Genomic DNA, 24304 nt, shown 5'->3' on the forward strand with positions numbered 1-24304 from the left:
ATGGATGCATGCAGTCAGTTGCATCACAATATGTGATATGTTCCTCTAGATAAAAACATAAGCTTAGTAAATGAAACCTTCCAAAGTTTTTTTTTAACGAGGGAAACAATGCTTTTAATGCCAAGTCCCTTCTGGTCTCAGGCACCAACCATACAACACTATGGAGGATATGCATTCTCCTATAAGTTGTTATTGTGTTATCCTTAACATTATATATATATATATATATATATATATATATATTTTTTTTTTTTTTTCATGGCAGCATCGATAGGGGTTTATATGTATATAGATATTCCCCATCTTTACATAAAGCTGTCATTTTAGGGGATTTGAATCCCAGCTCCCCAAACACAAAATGCTGCTTTAAAAAACCTCTCGAATACTGCACAATGACAATAACATAAAAATTGTAAGCTATCCATGGAGTACAGTATGGTATAACAACACCTAAGGATCCTGAGTTTTGGATTTTTATCTGTTATGCAATTAGTATAAACTTTAAAAAAAAGTCAAAATACCACTTGTGGTGCATTTGCATCTCAGACAGGTCTGCAACTCTATCCTTCCCCATTATCGCTTAGCATACAATACTTCCACTACAGCCAGGGATTATGGGTAATGACACGCAAATGAGCACAATGTGCTACACTTTACTTCTTGTCCATTTTAACATGGACCCCTATAAATTTATGCCTACCGTATTACACACATTTTCAGTACAGCCTGCGTTATAGAGTGTATATCCAGTAAGCCTGCTCATAAACAGCTCATCAGTATACTGTAGTGCCGACGAGTATTCTAAAACAAATCTGGGGCAATCACCAACAAGACCCAGGTACATGCCGGGTACATGCTGCAACATTTCAGTGACATTTCTGCAGACAGACTAATGGCCCATCGGAGTAACAACGGGGTCCCTGGCAGTCCCATTCAAACTGAATGGGACTGCCAGGGACCCCTGCTGTGTTAATCCGATGGGCCATTAGTATCTGCAGAAATGTCACTGAAATGTGGCAGCATGTACCCGGCATGTACCTGGATCTTGTTGGTGATAGCCCCAGATTTTCCAAGACAAGTTTAAGGCAAGTGTTAGAATACTCGTCGGCGCACCTGTAATGCCTTTATTTTGTATGTATCCACCCACCCACCCACATCTGCAGTAGGTAAAGTAGAACCCTGGGCTGCAGGAGTAGCTTAGTAGAGAAGGAAACTGTTTCTGAAGCAGATGAATATGATTTAAATACATATGTAAGCTTTTCTTGTGACCATGGACAAGTCTCCTAATATCTATGAGCCACAGGTAACAAACACTAGACTGTTAGCACTTTGGGCAACACTCTTGTATCAGCAGAATTCTATGTGCATTGTCATGTACATTATCAGCACTACATAAGCGCTCTCTTCTACAAGAGCTGAGAGAGTAGCTCCGTGGTACTGTCCCTTCGAGCGAGGCCGGTTTGGAATCCCACTGTTGGCATACCTCGTGACGTTGTCCCTTCCTATCTATGTGCTTCAGGCAAGAGAATTAGATTGTAAGCTCTACAGGGCAGGGATTTATTGTGTCTGCAAAGTTCTCTGTACAGCACTGCATAAATTGTCAGTGCTACATAAGAAGAAAAAACATATTATATGAGCAGAGACATGGTAATTGCTTGTGATTTTAAAATGCCCCTTTGGAAAGAAATGATGAGGCAATGCCTATGACTCGTTTGCTGCAGTAGCTCTGAGAATCTCTGCTTTCTCCAGGGATCCTGACACTTTTTGGGGCCTGGACCTCAATCCTTCTGACGTCCTCTCTGTTGATTTTCCTCTTACATAAATCCATTCTACTTTGCAGACATACAGTCATTTCCTAGAATTTACAGTCTTCGTAATCCGACATTACATTTGGCAGCGGTTCAACAATTGTTGATCTTTCTTTACTTTTCTGAGCAGTTCTCAGAACTGTAGTAGGCGGCTAAGTTAAGGAAGTGTTTGGAGACCTTTTGCCAGATGGAAATGCAAGATGTTTAGTAAAATACTTATTTATATGCCCCTTAAAGGAGCAAACCAACCGGGCAAAGGGGCTGCCTGTATCTCTCTGCTTTTTAAGGGCTCCCGTGTCACGTGGGCCAATAGGAAGCTGCACTGGCTGATGCCACGGCTACCTATTGGCCCTCAGGGCACGGAAGCTGTGAAACACTGCCATTACGTTATCTCTGCTACCGAGATGGAGTGGCTTCCGGCCCCCCTACGGATGTCTGTGTCTCATAAAGCAAGGGGCCCCGGTAGCTGAAATGACTGGGGTTCAGATCCGGAGGCCCCCTGCTTCAATCCTATGTAAAAAAAACAAAAAAACGCTTAACAGTTTGCCCACTTGGAAAGCAGCAATCCCCATACCCAAACCCCCTTGTTTTACACGATGGGAGCCAGTGGGTTCACAGAGCTACAGGAAACTGTGTTATTTTCAGCATTTATTATCAGTTATTTTCAGACCCCCTGGTTCCTGACACGCTTACCGGTAAAAGTAACAGCATTAGTTCCTGGGTTTAAAATCTCTTATTATTATTATTATTTTATTGGCTTACTTGTTTCTTTTACCCAGGCTGTGCTGAAAAACCTGTGTAATACGGCAGGCATAAGTTTATAGGGGTCCATGTTAAAATGGACAAGTAGCAAAAGGGGACAATGTGCTTATTTCATGTAATTTCCCAGAATCCCTGGCTGCAGTAGAAGCATTATATGGTTTGCACACCTTTCTGAGACGTGTGAATGTGCTCACAAGAGTTATTTTTATTTGCTTATTATCCTTGAAATTCCTGAAAACAGTGCCCCAAACTAAAGCTGACATGGGTTAATACAGCGGTGCGCAAAGTGGGGGGCGCGCCCCCCAGGTGGGGCACGAGACTCGCTGCGGGGGGCGCGGGGTTTACAGAGGCCCGCACATGCTTCCCGAATGCATTTAAATTAATGCCGGAGGAGCTGCGGGGCCTCTGTAAACCTTACTTACCTTGATTCAGGTGCTCCTGGTGACAAGGTGTTGCCATGACAACATGACGTCATGATGCCAGGACGTCTGAATCAAGGTAAGAGGGGAGGGGCGCGAGGAGAGGGGGAAAGCCAGCAGGGGGGCGCAGGGAAAAAAGATTGCGCCCCCCTGGGTTAATATATGCTAATGTCATTTTTTTCAGTAACATTAACTGTTTAATTGTTACTATATTTATAGTTAGGATTGCATCTACAGTAGAATCCCATTCAGTGCTATTAACAGTGTTCAAAAATGCTAAACATCACATCATAACTTGTATTTTTGTGGGAACTATTCTATTTCGTCTTAGGCACTTTTGGGTGCTATGGAATCCTGGTTGAATAATAGTGCTGTAAAATGTTATATTTAGCTACAGTTAGTAGAAGATGAAAAAAAAGCTTGCTTTTTTTGAATCAGTAGACATCCTTAGCGAAAGTTGTGATGATTAAGCCAGACAATGCACTTTTGTATTTATTGGAATATTTTAACACTCACCACATGATATTTTTTATCAAGCACATTTTGCCAGACTTTTGTTATAACAATAAGATTTTCAAAGCTAATGTAAGAAAAGGAATGCCGAAGGATACTGGCAATCTATGAAGTTATGTGTTTCTAAGCTCTAAGAATATACACATTCCAGTGCCCTGTTTAATTGTCCGAGTCTTAACAAAGTGCTACCAGAATAAATGTTTAGTTTATATCTATGGCACTAGCACATAAGCCTCAGCACACATACTGTATATTGGACACTCTGGCTTATTTCACTGGATATACATGGCTTTATGCAAAAAATTATAATAAAACGGGAAATTGGTGTCATACTTGCTTATTGGTTGGAGTTGTAGATACATACATACATACATATACTGTATGTGAAAGGAACCATATAATCGCATCTTAAGGACACTGAGGTTTCTAACTATTAGCTAGTAACTGAGGAAGTGCAATAGAGGAAGTGCAATAGATTAGTCTGAGGAAGTGCAATAGATTAGTCTCCTAACATCCCATGGGCCTCAGATAGGCTTACACAATTCAAGAAGGACAAAGCCCAATCCATATTGAGTGCAATTAAACTACTGTACATCAAACCAAAACCCAATTCTTAATGTGGTCACTTGCAATGCCTAATGGCTTGCTGGACTGAATAGTTGACCTTCATGTGAAAACGCTCTTTTGAAGTGAAAATTGTGTGCTCGCACCTACCATATGAACATTTCCCTTGGAGTAAATTGCTTTGTTGGTGACAGAAGTTCACTCTCTGAAGTGACGACAATGTTGGCAGAAGAGGCTGTTGGCGACGTTAGTGCTGGTAGCTCGGCGCGCATGAGCAAAGGCCTCCTGCGGTCGGCGCACATGCGCAGGGGCCTCCTGCACTCGGTGCACACAGCGCGCATGCGCAGAGGCCTCCCGTGCTCGGAGCACACAGCACGCATGCGCAGAGTCCTCCAGCGCTCGGCATGCACGCGCAGAGGCCTCCAGCATTTGGCGTGCGGGCATGTGCAGAGGACTCCACAGCAGCAGCATAGGGCCACACACACACACACACACACACACACACACACACACACACACACACACACACACACACACACACACACACACACACATAGAGGCATACACAGACAGAAAGACACATACGCACACAGACACACACGCACACAGGGACACACAAGGAATTCACAATTAGTATAAATATAGAAGTGCAATTAGCTAAAACAGGGGGGGGGGGGTGCCGAGCACGCGCGTTCTAAGTCACACTTCTTTGCGTTTTGTCACTGAAATTGTGTTTTGATTTTTCATTGAAAATATCACCATCACAAATACAATTTCTGTGTCAAAACAGTGACAAAAGACAAAGAAGTTACACTTAAAATGCTCGTGCTCGACACACACGCACTTTTTTAAACCAAAGTAATAGAGTAAGCTTGAGCCATAAATCATGCAATAATCTTTTTGCATAATTATGACTTATTTTTATTATTTTCAGACACACAGACTAGTACAGTCAAAAGAGAAGTTCTAGCTTCTAAAGATAATCTGTTGTTTATTGTATAGTCCTCTTTCGGCTTCCTATATAATCTGAGAGAAATAACTTGATCGCACAACCTGTCCATCAGTTCTCCAGCCAAATTCTGTATTTTACCCATTTTATAAAAATGACAGGGTTCGATTAAAGGGACAACCCTCACTTATGACCCCTTTATGGAGGAATGAGGAATTTCCCCCAGGATGTATACCGGGTAGGAACAACATTTGGAATAATTAGGATTAAAGATGTCATGTTTCTGGGGAAAATATACACATTCGGAGAAATGCGAAAGAAATACAATATAACATTTTCAGAATATTTCAGATACAGGTAGTCCTCGCTGTACGACGTTCTGCTTTCCGTCAGACGCGTTTTCCGATGGCGGCTAATGCAATAAAAAAATGCATTATCCGCCGCAAATGTTGCGTATCCGTCGGAAATCGCCACCGGTTAACATTGGTCCCGATTTCCGACAAACTGCTATCCGACAGGGGTTTGCAGGACGTATTGTGTTGGATAAGCGAGGACTCACTGTACACTCAAATCAGGCATCTTATTATTTCAAAATCCTTCCCGCAATGGAATACACATGTAACACCTTTCCCCCCCCCAATCGCAGATAGGGACCATGTGGGGAAATCTACACTTGTGTTACCGGGTATGGTGCGTCACTTGATAGGCTCACAGAAGGCCTGAACCTCCGCCACTGGGAGCCTGGGGTTACCTGATCCGTCGTCGAACACAGCGCCTCCACCTGTAAGGGTTCCCACCTGTGTGGTATGGTCCTCTTACAGGAACCACAATAATAAAACACGCACACAGTGTATGCTAATAACTGTTTACTATTGTAACTACTAATAATAACTCCGGTACCTGTACCACACAGAATAATGCATATACACACACACGGACTTGCACCGGGTGCACACATCAACATAAGTATTCCCCAAAGTACCTTATGTCCAAACCCCACCCACTTGTGTTGGAGCTGGCGCTATCCCTGGACGTATTGGTGCACTCTTTATAGATACCTGCCCGGGCTCCAGCCACGGGTGCCGCTATACACTGAAGTGGATCCGCCTGATCCGACTTGATGTCCTCCTACGCGTGGGGTGACTTCCAGCGTGGATAATATCACTAGGGAACAACAGACCGTGTGATAGCTCTAAGAGCACGTGTAATGTGTGCCAAGCAGGGCAAAATCAATATTGAATGATAAATGGAGTTGACACCGGGATGAGGGGTTAAGGACTGAAATAGTATGACAAGCGCTGGATAAAAGGTCAAGCAAGAGAGGGCTGTATGCATTGAGGAACAAGAGGTACTTACTCAGTCCCAAGCCCTGGCCAAGTTGTGCCCGGTGTGGAGTCTACGCGACTCACCAGATCACCGCTCTGCTCGCCTTGCTTATAGCTCCAGTCCTGACGCTGTGAATGCAGAAGCGTCTCCCTCTGTGTCTGCGGCTGCATCCGCATCCGGTGGTGAACGCTGATCCCGTCACGTGACTAATTTATTAAACTACATAGAATCAAAGTAACAAACAGCACAAAAAATCTCTCCCACGCGTTTCACGCCTACTGTGGCGCTTTTTCAAGGAGTACTCCCATGTTTGTGCTGTTTGTTACTTTGATTCTATGTAGTTTAATAAATTAGTGTTTTTAACCTCTCTGCTGGTGAGTTCTATATTTTTTTTTGGAGCGGATGGACCATCGATCCTTCCCCTTCTCTGCTGTGGATAATATCACTGCTGCTCCGCACCGTCTGTACTTTGACGGGGATCCGTCTGCAACCGGCCGGCCGCAGTCACTGCTTGCTCCGAGAAGATAGTCTCTATATAACTCTGGGGGGTCTGAGCCCAGACCCAGTAATCAGGCTGCACACTACTGAGTGGCTTCTAACTTAACCAAATAGCTAAAGGGGCAGAACTCCTCAAGTAGGGCCTGTCCCTGAAGCATCCACAAACTGGGGCAATGGTAACTTATCTGGGGCCTCTGGGGGTAACTAGGCCTAGTGCCAGGGGCTACTGCTCCCTGCACACACACCCTAACTCACCCAGCTCCCAGCTCCAACTGACACTCTTTTAAAAACTGTCTCAACTGTCATCTCTCACAGCTTCACTGGTTGCCTAGCAACATGTAACTGCAGCCTCTCTTAACTGTCCCTATTCAAAACTGCCAGCGCCGGCTCCCTTGCACTGAAAGGGCCTTAATTGCAAATGCAGCCGCCCTATTGACTAAGCCGCAGCATGTGACAATCCCCTGAGGGATACCGGGGCTATACACATCTAACTAAATTTGAAGAAAAGTGCACAGTATAAACACATCAAAGAGGGTTGATATCAAATATATATTCTAGTTTGTGTTCTCTAGACAAAAATGAAAAACACTCATATACGATGCAACGGGAAAAAGATATAGGATCAGAGATTTCTAAAGAAGATTGGGCAGAGATATGGGAGGCGACGGCGAGCTCATCTCTCTGCACCATAATTAAAGAAAATAGGTATAAAATTATTATGATATGGTATTTAACACCGGATAGATTAGCACATATTTATAAAGGAGCGAGCGCTCTGTGCTGGAGAAATTGTGTTTGTAGAGGCTCATATCATATATTTTGGACTTGTCCAAAGGTTGTTCCTTTCTGGAGGAAGATCAAAAGAGAGATCACTAAGGTGTTTGGTGCAGCTATACCAATGGGCCCTCTAATAATGATTTTGGGGAAACCTGTGCCTAATGTGTCGTATGCAACAAACAAATCAATTGCACATCTGTTGACAGCAGCCAGATGCACAATAGCTCAACAATGGAAGCAAATTAATATACCATCAAATCAAGTTTTTCAAGAAAAGGTGCGACATGTCTTAGAAATGGAAACATTTACGGCGTTTATGAATAACACTACGGATAGATTCGGAAAAATCTAGAATCCCTGGTTTAGTGTTTTTCCAGAAGATTATTACCAGATTTACAAATTTAAACAAATTGGAAGATACTAAAACTAATAATTAAAAGTTGTATGAGCAATGGAGAAATAGTTTGAAAGTTATAAACTAAACTATAGAAAAACAAATACAAAAAAACAAAGAATCAGGAAAATAATTAGGTTACTACCACTAGTACCTCTTGCCCCCCACACCGTCTACTTTTTTAAAATTTTTAATTTTCTTATTATTACTATTGTTAATATTTTCTGTTAAGTATATTATTGTTATTCTGATTATGTTGGGTATGTACCCCCTCCCACCCCTTCCTTCTCTTTCTTCTGTACTCACACCCTATTTCTATGTTATTAAAAAACAAATAAAAACGGTTTAAAACAAAAACAAAAAAATGCCAGGGTTTCCGTTGTCATTAAAGTGCCTGTACAATCTGTGTTGTTATCAGCAGATGTCACAAAGCACTGTCCTTGCCATGAGAATATCAACAGTATTGAAAATACATTCAAAGCACTGTTGTGTCTGACTAGGTAGGAATCTCTATCTCTGCTCAGGTGTTTCCTCTGCTCTGTGTGAAAACTTGCACAGTTCCAGCGGGATATCTCTTATCATCTGCCCTTCTCTGTCATGTTTCCTGTTTGCCAGGGCGTACTGGAGGAGCAAATCAATCTGAATGGCGACAATGCTTACAATGCACACTTCGGGGAAAGCATAGCTAACCTGGGAGATATTGATGATGATGGCTTCTCAGGTGAGTATAATTGCAGCCTTCACTTAGTGTAGATCATACTTTTTTTCTACTGACATTCCCATTCTAACACTTTTTTTAAATGTAATGCAACATTTTAATGAAAATGTTTCACAGTGAGTCTTATTTACGTCTTAAAGCTTCTGGAGATAAAAGCTTTGTCCAGTTTTAAACATTTCCAACTTTTCTGTAGTATTTATGTTTATGATAACATAATCTGAGTCTCTTCCGAACACAAAGAACCATTACTCACAATGGCCAAGATTTTCTAACGAGTGCTAAACTTTAGCATGTCTTTTACTTCCATTCAAAGTTAATCTAGGCCCATAAAATGTATAACTAGAAGACCAATTGGCTTGGACTGATGGCTATCTTATCATTCCGCTCCTCAAAATATTAGGAATTTATTTGGAAGGTTACAAATTTGTAGGGAGAATCTTAAAGCTGCAGTTCAGTCTTTTTTTTTTTAATTTATTTTTTTACTTCATTAGTTTCATGTGGGCAATATCTAATTACCTAAAGAACTGCATAGCTGCCGGTCAATTTGTTCTCCGTTTATTGATCGGCAAAGCTTTAAATATGGGGAATGTTAATCGTTGCTATAGGAACAAGCATGCTTGTTAAAATAGAATACAAGAAAATTGGTCTTTCAAAGTTGTTTTTTTTAAAACAGAAAATGCTAAAAGTATTTTTTCTTACTACAGAACGGATTTATTAAAAAAAACACACATGCAGGATATTGCCTGAACTTCAGCTTTAACTCCGTCTGGTTGGGACAGAAAATGTTCTAATTTTTGTGGGGAAAAATGTTAAGAACTCTAAGCAAAATCATATTGAAGTTACAATACATAATCTAGATGTAAGTAAGGAAATATGGCAAAAAAAAAAAAAACTTTATACCATTCCAGTAAGTGTTCCTTATAATTTGCTATATGCGTTACTGTGGAGGGTTTTTGTCACTTTTTTTACCCACCATAACTTAACTAAGTATGGTAAAACTATCCTTGCTTCATTTTTGCATAGCCAGTGTAACCAACCCCACACTGAGGAGACCCATTAAGGTCGAAACGGCTGTCTGTGGGTGGGTTTACTGGCTATGCATCTTAACCCTGACTGTGCTCAAAGCTGTGACCATGCAGCAAGCTTAAGCCTATAGGGAACCATGTTGAATGGTTTTGAAGCAAAAGGTGGCACTGTGTGCTCATTTGCATGTCATTTCCCAGAATCCCTTGCTGCAGTGGAAGCGCTGTGTGCTGAGTGATAATGGTGAAAGGCGGGGTTGCAGACCTGACATGCAAATGAGCATACAGTAATAATTCCATTTGGTATATATATACTGTATATATGTATACTGACAACAAAAAAGATTTCTATAGGGGAGCACACGTGTTTACCATGAAAAAGTGAACAGTTTATTAATGCAGGTAGTCAAAACAGGGGAGAGAAATATAAAAGGGAGGGGAATCCCGCAAAATTCATACAAAGGAAATAGTGAAGCAGCAGCTAACATGTAAACACTGTATCAAGGTATATCACCTACAATGTAATCTCCATATATTAAGATATGTGGGTCTAGTGACAGGTGTGGTGGTTGGTTGCCACTGCGAGTAAGTATCATAGCCAAGATAGAAATGGCATGTAAACAGGGTTGCCACCTTCTACTGAAGGCCAACCCGGAGGGGGAAAAAAACTCCTTACTTGGTGTGGTGGTGCAGCGGCGTCTCCCGGCATCCTGCTACAATTTCTCCCTCGAACTGCAGTGAAGATAGCTGCACAGTGTCAAATGATGCTGCGTTGCCATGGCACCCAGACGCCATGTGATGTCATGACACTACGCGGTTCCGTGTTACCATGGCACCCGGACGCCATGTGACACAATGACGCTACGCAGTGCCGCGTTGCCATGGCACCTGGACGCCTTGTGACGTCATGATGCTACGTTGTGCCGTGTTGCCATGGCAACGTGATGCCACGTAGCGTCATGACGTAACGTAGCAGCCGGTTGCTGTGGCAATGCAGTGCCAAATCTTCACTGCAGTTGGAGGGGGAAATTGCAGCAGGCTAAGGAAGGATGCCGGAGATGCCGCCGCACCTGGAGATTGAGGACGGAGGTAAGTTCCCAAACCCGGAGAATCCGGGTCAAACCCGGAGAGGTGGCAACCCTGCATGTAAATGATGCATAGATGGCAAACGGGAGCAAGCACAGTGAAGCATATATGTGCAATCCCCCCCAGGGTCCTGACGGTGTCTCCCGGCCTTCTGCTGTTTTGTCGCCTTTAGAATCATGTTTTTCTCCTGCAGCACTATTCAAAATGGCCATCAAGTCACAGCGTCACGCAGCGTCCCGTTACCATGGCAACGTAGCGTCATATGACGCAGCGTGGCCATTTTGAATAAGAAGGAGATTGCTCCTAAAAAGTTGGTGTCTTATGAAGCATCACAAATTTGATCGGTGGCTTCCTTTTTTTCTGAGAACATTCAACAATTGCTTACTGAGCTTTGCGTTGTTTCCCTATCTACCCTGTTGGTTTCTTTCATAGTCTCACATACACACGTGCACATACAGATAACACATAGGTGGAGAGAGTGTTGACATTAATATCCAGAAAGACCTGTCCCACATACACAATGATATACATTTTTATTATATAGATGGATATGTGCATTCTTTTCTGAGTTACTTTTGTAACTTACGCATGCATTAAATATGCTATCAGCATCTCTGCACTGGGATTTCACCAATTGCCCTGTGCTCTAATAAGTTGAAGCTTTTGAGCTTCAATCATTGGGAGCCAGTGAACAAAACAAATATGAAACCAAATCCCAAGAGTATGCAAAAATAAATGAAGCTGCTATTATTTGAATATGATTGAAAAAAAACCTTTTTACCTTAAAGGCAGCAACCAACAAAATATAATGCATTGAACATATTATAAACATATATTATAAACCTTTATTTTAGTCCAGCATAGTATTCTGCCTTTAGGCATTTGCCCTATTCACCTTGGTCCTTGGTAATTTCATTGTGAACCCTATTTGTAGTGATTGCATATTTATATGGAAGGAACAAGAAAATAACAACACTCATCCTGAGCATGGAAGCCTACAGATGATACAAATGAAAACGTATTGTTCTTCTATGTTATTTTACACAGACGTTGCCATCGGTGCTCCGAAAGAAGATGACTACGTAGGAGCGGTTTACATCTATCATGGTGATGCAAGTGGGATCGTACCTCAGTATTCGATGGTTGGTGTGCTTTCCTTTTATCTGCAAAATGAATCACGCATCACTGCTGTTTATCTTCTTAACCTGTTTAAAACTTACTTTAAAAGTTGCTTTGTTTTAAAGTTTAAATGTAAGAGTTGAGTCTGATGGCTTGATTTTCTTTTTTCTTTTCTTTGTTAAAGCAATAGAACTCAACTCTTTTCATTCGGTATATACTGTATTTGGCAATGAGAGTGGCAGTATTCCACCGTATCTGACTTTTTACATTGTATTTACCTACATTAAGGGATTCCCCAGAGCAGGTCCTACCGTGGGAGTCTCCCAGTTCTGTAATTGCTCTGATTTCCCAGCTCTTGTGGAAGGTAAAAATATTGACGGCGGTATCGATGCTTGAAGCCTAGTCAGTAAGGGGAACATAGTTGTGATGTGTTCTTTTCCCCTCACTAATTATGGGGTATTCATTAAAATGCAATAGTGCAGATTCAGCACTATTGCATGGAAACTGCTATTTCTAGTCAATCGAAGTGCCAAATTTGCACTACTCACTTTAATAAATAACCCACGATGACTGCTGTAACTATTATCCAGCTTTTGTCTTAGAGACAAGTTGACAGTACACTCGATTAAGAGACCTATAAAGGTTTTAATATTGTCCTTGGTTCTCCCCTAAACTTAAACTACTCTGATGATGTACAGTAGTAGTAGGAAGATTCCTTATTAGACAAGTGTAATAGCCAGTGAATATTGACAGAGCACAGTATTGGTGTTGTTCTTGAAAGTTATGCCCTTGTATATGTTAAGGTGAAGTACGTGTACAAAGACACACTGTTTGTTGTAAGGCACACATCATGGTGTTGATTTATTATAGTCCTCTGAACCGATCCCTATGTTGTGTATTTCAGAGGCTGTCTGGACGAAGCATTAACCCAGGCTTGAGAATGTTTGGTCAGTCTATTTCTGGAGGTGTTGATATGGATAGAAATGGATATATTGGTAAGTTTGGTGACACTTTGTTAATGTTTATAAACAGAACAGTAACTTATATTATGTGGCCCTAATGGTTATATCAATATATATATATATATATATATATATATATAGATGAGATATTACCAGATGGAGGTCCAGCAACAATGAGACAGCACACCAGGGGTATATTCAAAGTAGTATGTATTGTAGAAACATACAGGCAATATCTGGTAATATCTCATCTATTTGATTTTTTATGGGATTACCATCTGGATACCTTGTGACATGTGAGTGCTGGTTGCTGCAATTATCAATATATATATATATATATATATATATATATATATATATATATATATATATATATATATATACACATACATATATATACATATATACATACATACATATACATACACACACACACACATATAAATATATATATATACAGGCATACCCCGCATTAACGTACGCAATGGGACCGGAGCATGTATGTAAAGTGAAAATGTACTTAAAGTGAAGCACTCCCTTTTGCCCACTTTTGATGCATGTGCTGTTCTGCAATTGTCATATACGTGCATAACTGATGTAAATAATGCATGTGTAACAGGATCTATAGTCTCCCCGCTTGCGCACAGCTTCGGTACAGGTAGGGAGCCAGTATTGCTGTTCAGGACGTGCTGACAGGCGCATGCGTGAGCTGCTGTTTGCCTATTGAGCGAAATGTACTTACTCACGAGTGTACTTAAAGTGAGTGTCCTTAAAGCGGGGTATGCCTGTATATATATATATATATATATATATATATACCTTGTATATATATATGTATATATATATATATATATATATATATATATATATATATACATACATACATACATACATACATACATACATACATACATACATACATTCATAGACTGACTACGATTTGGCCTATTAGAGGCCATATACTGCCATCAATTGATTTTAAGGGCTCCGTTTAAGTGCACAGCTGCTTATATCCAGGTCTTTGTCCTCAGCGAAGGAAACAGAACAGCTATGCTGTGTGTGTCTGCTGCGTAAATCAGTGTGGTAATTATAGATTGCTAGGAGGACAGAAAAGTCAAAGTCAATTATGAATCAGAATACCACTTCAGGAGATCTACTGTGTCTGAAGTACAGATATGTATTTAGCATATTGTAATGGTACTGTATATAGTTAAATGGAAGGAAACAGTTTTCTCTTCTTGTTTAAGATGCCTTCCTTCAGAGTATCATTAGTTCTGTTTACTCAGTACTAGCAGTTAATATATTCTTGCTTTTGCAATCGTACCCAAAGGCAATAGAAACGTGTTTCAGCGATCAATGAATTCCTATGTTTTATGCACATACAGTTTACAATTTGATTTGATGACATTTTATAGCATCATTGGCTATGACGGTATTTTGTGGCCAAGAAATCGAAGGTTCTGTTTACTAAAAAAAAACATCGTTTAGATCAGGGTTGGCCAACTTCAATCCTCAAGGGCCACTACCAGGTCAGGTTTTAAGGATAGCCCTGCTTCAGCACAGGCGGCTCAATCAGTGGCTCAGTTATTGACCTATTGGTGGCCCTTTCAGGACTGGAGTTTGCTGCGCATGGTTTAAATGGTTGAATTTCTGCAGACGGATGACCTGTGATCAGATAGTTTAACATGAAAACTACACATTTTTGGGGTACTAAAGTTCATATGGACAAACAGAGAGTTTCTTTTGTAACCAAAAACCTCAAAAGCTTCTGCGTTGTTGGCACTGCAGCTTCAGAAATTCATTTTATGGCATAGTTTGCACTTAACCTCTGATGAAAGCCTTAGATTTATGTAAGCTTTCAGATGTCTCATTTTAGTGTGCAAGTCTGTACCTCCTGATCCTCTATTACCACCCCCAACAGCTATCTGACCGTAACAGAAACTCTTGCAAGGCAATAAATCTCTGGGTAAAGGATTTTAGTGATAATTTGACTTTAATATGTAACCGTTGGCCATTCGTGATAACTCTTGGGCCCAGACCTACAAAAGGGTGACTAGTTTTAGTAAGCTTCAGCTCCAATTCGTGTACAGTAAGTGAGAGTATCCTGCTAAAACCTAGCACCCTTTTGTGGATCTGGGCCGTGGCTTTTTGTAAACAGATATTGTTTAGGAATAATAAATCAATGTGCATAAGAAATACTGGTGTCATAATGTTGGTTAATGTTCCGTTCCATTAGTATGACCTGCTCTAGTACAGTTATCTGGCAGAGTACACAGATGTCAAGTAGGAATCTAAACCCAGCTATTAGGAGACTCTGGAAAACTTCCATTAGTCTGTGTTATTTATATGCTTTTCCACATGAGAATTGACTTCTAAAACACTGACATAAATTGAGAACAACTGATTACTTCATTGCTTTATCAAAATGTTGGATAGTTCAGCAAGTATGTCTTTAGATTTTAATTAGGTTTCATATTTACAGAACAAACATACAATATAAAGTCTTAGGGCCAGATCAGCAAAGCTCTATTAAGTCAGGGCAAATAATGTGACGTTACATAAATAGGTAATGGACTTTATTTCCCCTGAGTTTAACGGGTATCCACAAAGCTAATTATATGCGAGAACGAGAGAGAGACTTCCACCTTTAGGTATGACCTACAGTAACTAACGCATTGTTAAATCCCAATGTTAATTAGGCCGGAGCTCTGTGGATAGGACATTGATAAGGGGAACACCTCTTCTGCATATCATTAGCACTGACGTCCGTTATACTAACGCGCGGCTGTGTTACGACTAAAATGAACACTTAACACTGTGTTATTGATCTTTGAAGATACCCGTTAGCACTTATTGAGGCGTTGACTTACGTTAAGGCTCTGTTAAGTCAATAATAGAGCGTTATTTATTTATTTATAAAATGTTTTACCAGGAAATAATACATTGAGAGTTACCTCTCGTTTTCAAGTATGTCCTGGGCACAGATTTATAATGACAAATAAATGGTTACAAATACATAGTTACAATGCGTGAAAAGGGTTATACAGTACATTATATACAAGACGTATGCACAGCTAAAGATAATATATATTATAGGCGTATATATCACAGTTACAGACCAGATTAAAATGTGAGACAGCTTTAGTTTTGAAAGAACGTAGACTGGTGGTGGCTGTGAGAGTCTCCGGTCGACTGTTCCAGTTTTGGGGTGCACGGTAAGAGAAGGAGGAGCGGCCTGATACTTTGTTGAACCTTGGGACCATGAATAGTCTTTTGGAGTCTGATCTCAGATGATAAGTGCTGCATGTGGTAGGGGTGAGGAGCTTGTTCAGATAGGCGGGTAGCTTGCCCAGAAAGTATTTGAAGGCAAGACAGGAGAGATGAACTTTGCACCTAGACTCAAGTGATGACCAATCTAGTTCTTTGAGAATTCCGCAGTGATGTGTGTTGTAGTTGCATTGGAGGATAAAGCGGCATATTGAGTTGTAAAGGGTATCAAGTTTGCTGAGGTTGGGTGCCATGCCATATACTATGTCCCCATAGTCTATAATTGGCTTCAGCATCTGCTGTGCAATACGCTTTCTGACCTGCAGACTTAGGGAGGATTTGTCCCTATATAGTACACCTAGTTTGGCATAGGTTTTGGATGTCAGAGTATCAATGTGCAACCCAAATGTTAAATGGGAGTCAAACCATATGCCAAGTATTTAAAACTGGTAACAGGAGTTAGGGTGGTTCTGATATGTAGCTCCTTCATTGGAAGCTTTAAAAATGTAGTCTTGGTCCCAAATACCATTGTTACAGTCTTGTCAGTGGTTAGAAAGAGTTTTGTTTCAAGTCTAAAAAAGTCAGATTGAAGTACGTGTCCAAGGTCAGAGAGGTTAGGACTTTGTGCATATAAGATTGTGTCATCCGCATAAATGTGTATTCCTTACAAGCTGTAGGAAGATCATTAATGAACACAGTGGATCTGAACTTTAAAAGGTAATACAGGCATACCCCGCATTAACGTACGCAATGGGACCGGAGCATGTATGTAAAGCGAAAATGTACTTAAAGTGAAGCACTACCTTTTTCCTACTTATCGATGCATGAACTGTACGGCAATCGTCATATACATGCATAACTGATGTAAATAATGCATGTGTAACAGGCTCTATAGTCTCCCCGCTTGCGCACAGCTTCGGTACAGGTAGGGAGCTGGTATTGCTGTTTAGGACGTGCTGACAGGCGCATGCGCTAGCTGCCGTTTTCCTATTGAGCGATATGTACTTACTCACGAGTGTACTTAAAGTGAGTGTCCTTAAACCGGGGTATGCCTGTACACGACAATATCTGTGATTGTTTTTCAGAATTATAATAAATACAGATTTTCTAAAAGCATACTTAAGTATAAAATATTTTGCCAGTAGGATGCAATTAAGCGCATTTATGACCACATTTAGAAAATGATGTTATTTAACCCGTTATCATGAGGTAAGGTTTAATCACTAAATTGCACTCAAATTTCTTGATTTTGCAACTCGCAGCTCCAATGTATTGAATTGCAATTGCACAATAACACAGAAACGCACCCACAGAAACGCAACATCGTACAATAATAGGGGCAAAGACTTTGACAGCCACACACTATCTGGCGTCAGAAGACACCTTACAGCCACATTCAAATGAGGTGTGTTCTGAAACCAGAAGGTGTCTTATGGCACAGCACCTCTGCGAAATATGGGTCTGAGTGTGTCACATTCCGCTTCCTGGTTCTTCACAAGGACTGATAGAGCCATTAGCCCCTTGCATTTAACATCTTGTACACATTTGATCCCAGCCAAGGAAGTACAAATCAAAAGGCCTTTTCAGCAAAACGTATATTTTCTTTTGGATTGATCTGTGGCTTTAGGTTTTAAAGGATAGAAAACCACAAAATGGGTGTAACATTGTTTTACCATTTGCAAAGAATACCGTTCTTTCTCAGGACTAACATGATATTTCTAGCACTGCGCAATTACATAAATTAAAAACACACATGGGTTTGCTATTAATTATTTTGGAAGTGGAATGCTTTTAGATGTGTCGTTGCAGCATTCTAACTCCCAGAGTGACTTATTTCCTCCGTTGCAACCTATGACACCTCTGAAACGAATAGAAAAGCCACTGCTGCTGGTAATGTGACTGATGAGCCACTTTAATGCTCGAGAGGGTCAAGCAGCTTTTATCTCTTGACATCCCACATCTCTTATGGTTGATCATTTGTTTTTTTTCAGATTTGACCATTGGGGCCTTCATGTCAGATAGCGTGGTGCTACTAAGGTGAGAAAGATGCCACATTACCACTTTACAGCCTTAGCCAAGTACTTATTTAAATAAAGTACTGTAATGTCTCTGTAGCATGGTTAAACAAATGCTTAATTCCATTTTGTTATTACATAAACAAAAGGGAAAACCGGTATTTAATGTCAAGCTATCTCATAGTGTACCATGTACTTTTAGACCAAGCCTTGACATCCCACATCATGAGATAGCTTGACTTAGCTTTGAACAACTGTTTACCCTTCATCATGGATCTCATGATGTACCATGTGAATTCCATCTCAATAGTTTTGACAAACGACTATGTTATGTTAAAATATTGTAACAAAATGAGACTTGGATGTAGCGTTACAAATTGATGGTACTGATGTACTACTAATGGTGCTGATGGCATTGATTCTGAAGGAAAAAAAGAAATTATCAGCGTCACAAGGAAAAGTTCACATAAGGGACAGACTTTATAACACAGACTTTTATGGATGTATTTGGCATTTACACACATTTAAAAAAAAAAAATGTTGGCCTCTTAAAATATGATTGCACATTTCGTTGTATTTCTGTTTTTCAGAGGCCAACTTTTGGACCTAAATTTGCAGAATCTTTAAACATGTCCTCAGCCTTATGCTGCCCGAATGAGGTACCATGTAAGGGCACACCAAGGGCCCTTATTATGATGTTCAGGGTACATTGTGCATTTTTGCTTGTTTTCTCGGATGAGATCGGTATGCAAACAAAATGACACTTAATCAGGGCCCTGTCTGTGACCATATGAACGCTACCCCAAGTGATCAATTTGTTGCTATCCCACTGGTCTTCCGTCAGTGAAAGGGTTACATGAAAAAAGATCAGCAAAGGCAATATTATTTATTTCTTTTATTTATACCATGTATTACCAGGAAATAATACATTGAGAGTTACCTGTCGTTTTCAAGTATGTCCTGGAAGTTAGAAACAAACAAAAACAGAAAGGCCAGCGCATCATACAAAATGACACAACATATAGTGCAAAACCTAAGTTCTTTTGTGCTCATGAAAAAGGGTAATTTAGTTAAACCCTTTGGCCAAAAGGTTATAAGCCTGCAGCTACTTCACGGCAGGCCCAATCTGCAGGTCCTAACACTACCGGGCACAATCCTCATGCACCTCTCTTTTCCGCTGGAGGGAGAAATACCATCCTGGGTCTGTGATTCACAGGATCGTGATAAAAACTTCTAATTGGAAAGTGGGGCGGGGCGAGCTTTAAACCATGGGGAGGAGGGCCACACCCCCAAGCAACAACAGCTGCATAACCCATCAAGCTCCAAAACCCCAAAACCCACCCTCACATCATATATACAGCATATATATTAGTGTCAAAAAGCAGTGCTACTGAGCGTGGCAAGATAAACAAACAAAAACAGAAGTTAGAGACGTTACATGTCTGAGTTTGTTTACTTCTTTTTTTATTGTGATATAAACTAATGTTTTTATCCACATTTCAGATTATTTTACCGGTTAAGAAACATATGGGGTAGATCCTCAGAGCACTGTTAAATACTTACCGATACGTAAACATCAGTTCACATATTGTTAAGTGCTATCGGGGATCTTCAAAGCTCAGTAACTATGCGTTAAGTGGCGTGTTTAAGTAAAAACTGCCCCCCATTAACTTTAACGGACGTTTGTGCTAATGGTATGCAAAAGAGGTGGGGACCAGCTCAACACATATCCTCAGCAGTTCGTTAAACTTAATATAGGTCGCGGATATACCTGGCATGATGCTCCTAGCACCTACAGTAACACCAGGTATCAGAAAATTATTTGGTCTTGTCCAGGGTTCTGAAGTGGGTCACTTTGGCTTCCTGCATATATATATCGCCTTAGCAATATAGGAAGGCAAAGTCAATACCCTGGACTAGGCCAAATAATGTATCCATGACCTGTGTTTTAACCCCTTGGACTCCATAGTGGCCTAACTACCACCCTAACTACCCTACTACCCATTGTGTGTCATAGCGGTACAACCACTATGGCATATAAGGGATTAACCCTCCAGCCACCCGTGTAACTCCCCCAGCCACACTAACCTTCCTCTCCTGGGCACCTACCACCATAAACCACCCCCTCTACCCCCAAACAAATCAATTCCCCCCCCACCCCCCACAGTAATGACCAATAGGCCTGTTAACCAAATGTGGCTAATAGGAATTTAGGCCATAGAATACATAAAATACATTGCAAATAAATATACGTTAAAAAAACAAACACACCATAGAAAAACTATCATTTGAATCGCTTGATTGTCACTGTGAGTACCTAAGCCATAAATAAATACATGTATTGCTTACCCCTGCCGTAATGAAGGCCGTCCTGCTCATTCTCAGGGGCACTGATATACATCCAATAAAGGGTCAATGCCCAACCATATATATATATATATATATATATATATATATATATATATATATATATATATTTTTTTTTTTTTTTTTAATTTATTTATTTTTTTTTCTTTTTTTTCCCAAACCAATCCAAGTCCAATAAAAGTAAAACAAACCATGAAAAATAATCCCAGTCCGATGGGAAAGTTTAAAATAAAAAACCAACACAGCATTAAAAATGAATCCCTGCCCGATAGCATAAAAATAACCAAAAAGAAGCCACCAGGAAAAAGAAATCCGGGCCTAATGGCCTTCTCTGGGACAGAGTAGCTAGCACTGTAACCCTAATGTCTGAGAACTGCAATGAGATAAGCATGTGATCCTATTTCCTCAGATACTGTAGTTTTAAAATGACCTTCTAGCTCTAGCCAACCAACTTTCTCAATGTAGTTTTCCTTGCATGTCAAGTCCAAGGGGCTACATTTTTTTGCAGTGGCCATGAATTGAATTAGTGCTACACGAGATTAATATAGAGAGCCTGACTTCTGTAACCTAGGCAATGTTTTTCCTTTTACCCAGTAAAAGCAAATAATTACAAACATTGAGTTTCTTCAATTTTGTCCTCTGGAGTGACAGTACTTGGAGAGAGACCAAGTTCTGTGTCATTGATACACTGACCTTGTTCCCGTCCTTGTGACAAGGGAAATAACTGTTACTGCATAGTATTATAGAAAATAACTCATTTGGTGATGTGCATAACAGTAATGTAAACTAAAAGTTATGTAAAAGAAGGAGAGTTGATATTTTCTGCTCGCATACATTGCTTTTCTTTCACTCTGCAAAAGATACCTACAGACTACAATCCAATATGTACTGTAGTATTTTCAGTAGGATCTGTTTATTATCTATTGGTGATAGAAGAGTTGACTTAAACAGTGAAAAATCTACTTTGTCATTGAATAAGTGTGAAAGGTAAACCTTTTCACTACCAAAGAGATCTGAAGTGCATTGTGCATGTTAAAAAAAAAAATGGGATTGAAGCAGGGGGTCTCCGGAGCAGAACTCGATTCATTTTACCTCCGTGCTCTGTGCTTCCTGAGATACTTACCTCCATATTGGGATGCTGGTAGCTGCTCCTGCTGAGCTAGCTGTGGCGTCTTTAAATGTCCCGGGCCAAGCGGACCAATAGGAAGCCGTGAAGTCATCCGGTGCGTCTTTGTATTGGCCTACAAGACCGAGACATTTAAACTGAAGGAAGATACTGGCACCCCATATGGAGGTAAGTATCTCTGCTAGCAGGGGGTTCCCGGAGCTGAAATTAATGGGGACCCCCTGCTTCAATTCTATTTTTTTTATTTAAACGCATAACTTGGATTGATGCTTTAAAGATCCAAGGTTTTGGAAAGAGTCAACCATACATCTTTGTTTATAGTACCCCTGTCCAAGTGTTAATTGCCGTCTTTGGTTCAGTAATATCCTTATAGAGAAACACATTTGGCAAAACCATTTGTAAAACTGAAAAGGGTCTTTCTTTTTCACAAGCATCATAGTTATTTACACAGAAATAAATTAAACATTGTTCATTTATACAATCTTTTAAAATGTCACGAGAAAAATAAATGAAAAGTTACTTTTGTAAATTCTTTCCACATTATAATAATAATATTTAATATTAATATATAGATGGGGCTTCCTTCCTATTTTGTCATGCAATGCTTTTGTACTCTCTCCCACATTGTACTGCATTGCGCCATACAATAAAATATAATAATAATATATATACACAGATACACAAACATATATAAAAGATACAGGGGTTAACCTTACACTTTTACCTTTTTATATTTCATAACATGTAACATTTGAGTAACTGTATAATATTTATTGCTATGAAATCTATCCTGAAGCTAAATTGAGGCATCTCCATTGCAAACTGAAATATAATAATACAATGTCATCTATCTGTTTTTGTATATTGCTGACAACGTATGCAGCTCTGCCCAGTGAATGCAGGCACAATGAGTTCCTGAACTGAATATTCACCTGCTGTAAATGAGTTAGAATCTGGGCACATTATTTACTTTTTATAAGTCAGAATGTGTCCTTTTTATTGTTCTTACCCCAACCATGTACGCAATACTTCACAGTAGAAAAATTACAAACAGTGTAAAAGGCAGATCATTGAGTATTACATATTTATGTAGCTTTTTCACATCTCCCCTATAAATGTACCCAACTACTCCACTTTGCCTTTTTATTATTATTCCTTAAGAAAGTCATTTTGCATTTTTTGATGTGGTCTATCACTTTAGCCAAACTCAAGTCAAACACTGTCCCAGCATGCTCTGCATGCACTGCATGCACTTTGATGTTCATGCAAAGGACCAATTAGAACCCAGACTATCCAATCTCTAATGTCTGACTAATTTACATGAATTTACAACCTTCTCCGGGACGGTCCCTAAATTCCCACCAGGTGGGCCTGAGATGCATTGCTTAGCAATCTGATGCAAGCCCCATGGCAACAAAGGCTTAGAGGCTTCAAGCTACTAGAACTGATTTGGAACCTGTGTATGCTTTTGAGCTGCCCCATTAGCTTAATGTACTCCCAGAAGAGAAGTCTGGTTAAAGCAGCAATTTGTGCTGCTATATATATTTATAGATTTTCTTACCTGAACTGGGGCGTTCACCGGACATGCTGACCTCTGCGAGGGCCGCTGACCTCTGTGAACCTCCTGATTTCCCCTGTACCGACACCTGGCTAAAGTAATGATGAAAGTATCTGTGTCTGCCACTTTCTATTCATGACCCGCATCCATATTTGTAGTTTTTTTTTTACCCCCCAAACTGGCACAAAATAACAAGAAACTGTAGCTTTATGCCTTCTAAGCCACAGGGGCAACTAAAAAGCGTTCACCTGCGTTAACATGCATGATTAGCAATTAATATAATAAATAATATATTTAAATATAAAATACATGCAATAAAATGCCATGCCTAATGACAATTGTTACATTGGCCATAAATGTACAGTAAACAGTGTACCTTGCTTCAATTGTGCACATTTATAGATCCAGACCAGTTATTACCATGGACGTCTCGATATTCCTACCTACATCTATCAACATCACGGCCCCCCAGTGCCACGATGGTGTTCAACAGGTGAACTGCGTCAACGTCACTGCCTGCTTTCGGTTTCATGGCAAACATGTTCCAGGGGAAATAGGTAAAGCAAACTTTTTTTTCAACATTCAAATTTCCCTGGCAAATATCATCTCCCTTTTTCTTTTTAGCAGCAGCGACAGCTTTGCCCCTATTTTACTTTCCTGCTTTTAAAAAAAAAAAGATTTTTGAAAAGATAACGGAGGGATGGAAGAAATGTAGCCTAGTTCTCCGAAGCTTTGAATATTCCAGTTTATTTACGCCTGAGAGTCTTTAAAAGCTGCAGTGTAATGTAGTTATTTTAACGAGAGAAGGCTGGCTCCATGTCTCTACAGATCCGGTGCAGTTGGGCGATATTGCAGGCTTTAAAAAAACAAACAAAAAAAAACCCCAGGTTTTGTTGTTCAGTAAACACTCTAACAAAAAAAGAACTCGCCAATTAGTGAAAACTATAGAGATTACATTTTATGTTGTTTTAGGGAACCCCCCCTCTATACCCCCCAGGAAAATAAAGGGGATTGGAGTGAGTAGGGGAAGATCCCAGCTGTACTCCTGTTCCTA

At 40.2% G+C, this 24304-nt stretch overlaps 1 protein-coding gene and 1 long non-coding RNA gene across 6 annotated transcripts in view; one reads left to right on the forward strand and one right to left on the reverse strand.

The window, feature by feature from the left end:
- Nucleotides 1-4388, reverse strand: part of LOC142487349 (uncharacterized) — a 37546-nt gene extending 33158 nt beyond the window's left edge. For all 4 annotated transcript variants that reach the window (XR_012799197.1, XR_012799199.1, XR_012799196.1 and 1 more), the window contains exon 1: nt 4217-4388. This is a non-coding gene — a long non-coding RNA (uncharacterized LOC142487349). The remainder of the gene's footprint in view (nt 1-4216) is intronic.
- The window catches only part of ITGA9 (integrin subunit alpha 9), a 505378-nt gene that overhangs the window by 111353 nt on the left and 369721 nt on the right, over nt 1-24304 (forward strand). For both annotated transcript variants that reach the window (XM_075586544.1, XM_075586545.1), the window contains exons 10-14: nt 8626-8731; nt 11884-11978; nt 12860-12950; nt 18176-18221; nt 23653-23807. In XM_075586544.1, the coding sequence (XP_075442659.1) occupies nt 8626-8731; nt 11884-11978; nt 12860-12950; nt 18176-18221; nt 23653-23807 (493 nt within the window). The remainder of the gene's footprint in view (nt 1-8625; nt 8732-11883; nt 11979-12859; nt 12951-18175; nt 18222-23652; nt 23808-24304) is intronic.

This window comes from Ascaphus truei, chromosome 2, assembly GCF_040206685.1.
Source record: "Ascaphus truei isolate aAscTru1 chromosome 2, aAscTru1.hap1, whole genome shotgun sequence".
Taxonomy (NCBI): Eukaryota; Metazoa; Chordata; class Amphibia; order Anura; family Ascaphidae; genus Ascaphus; species Ascaphus truei.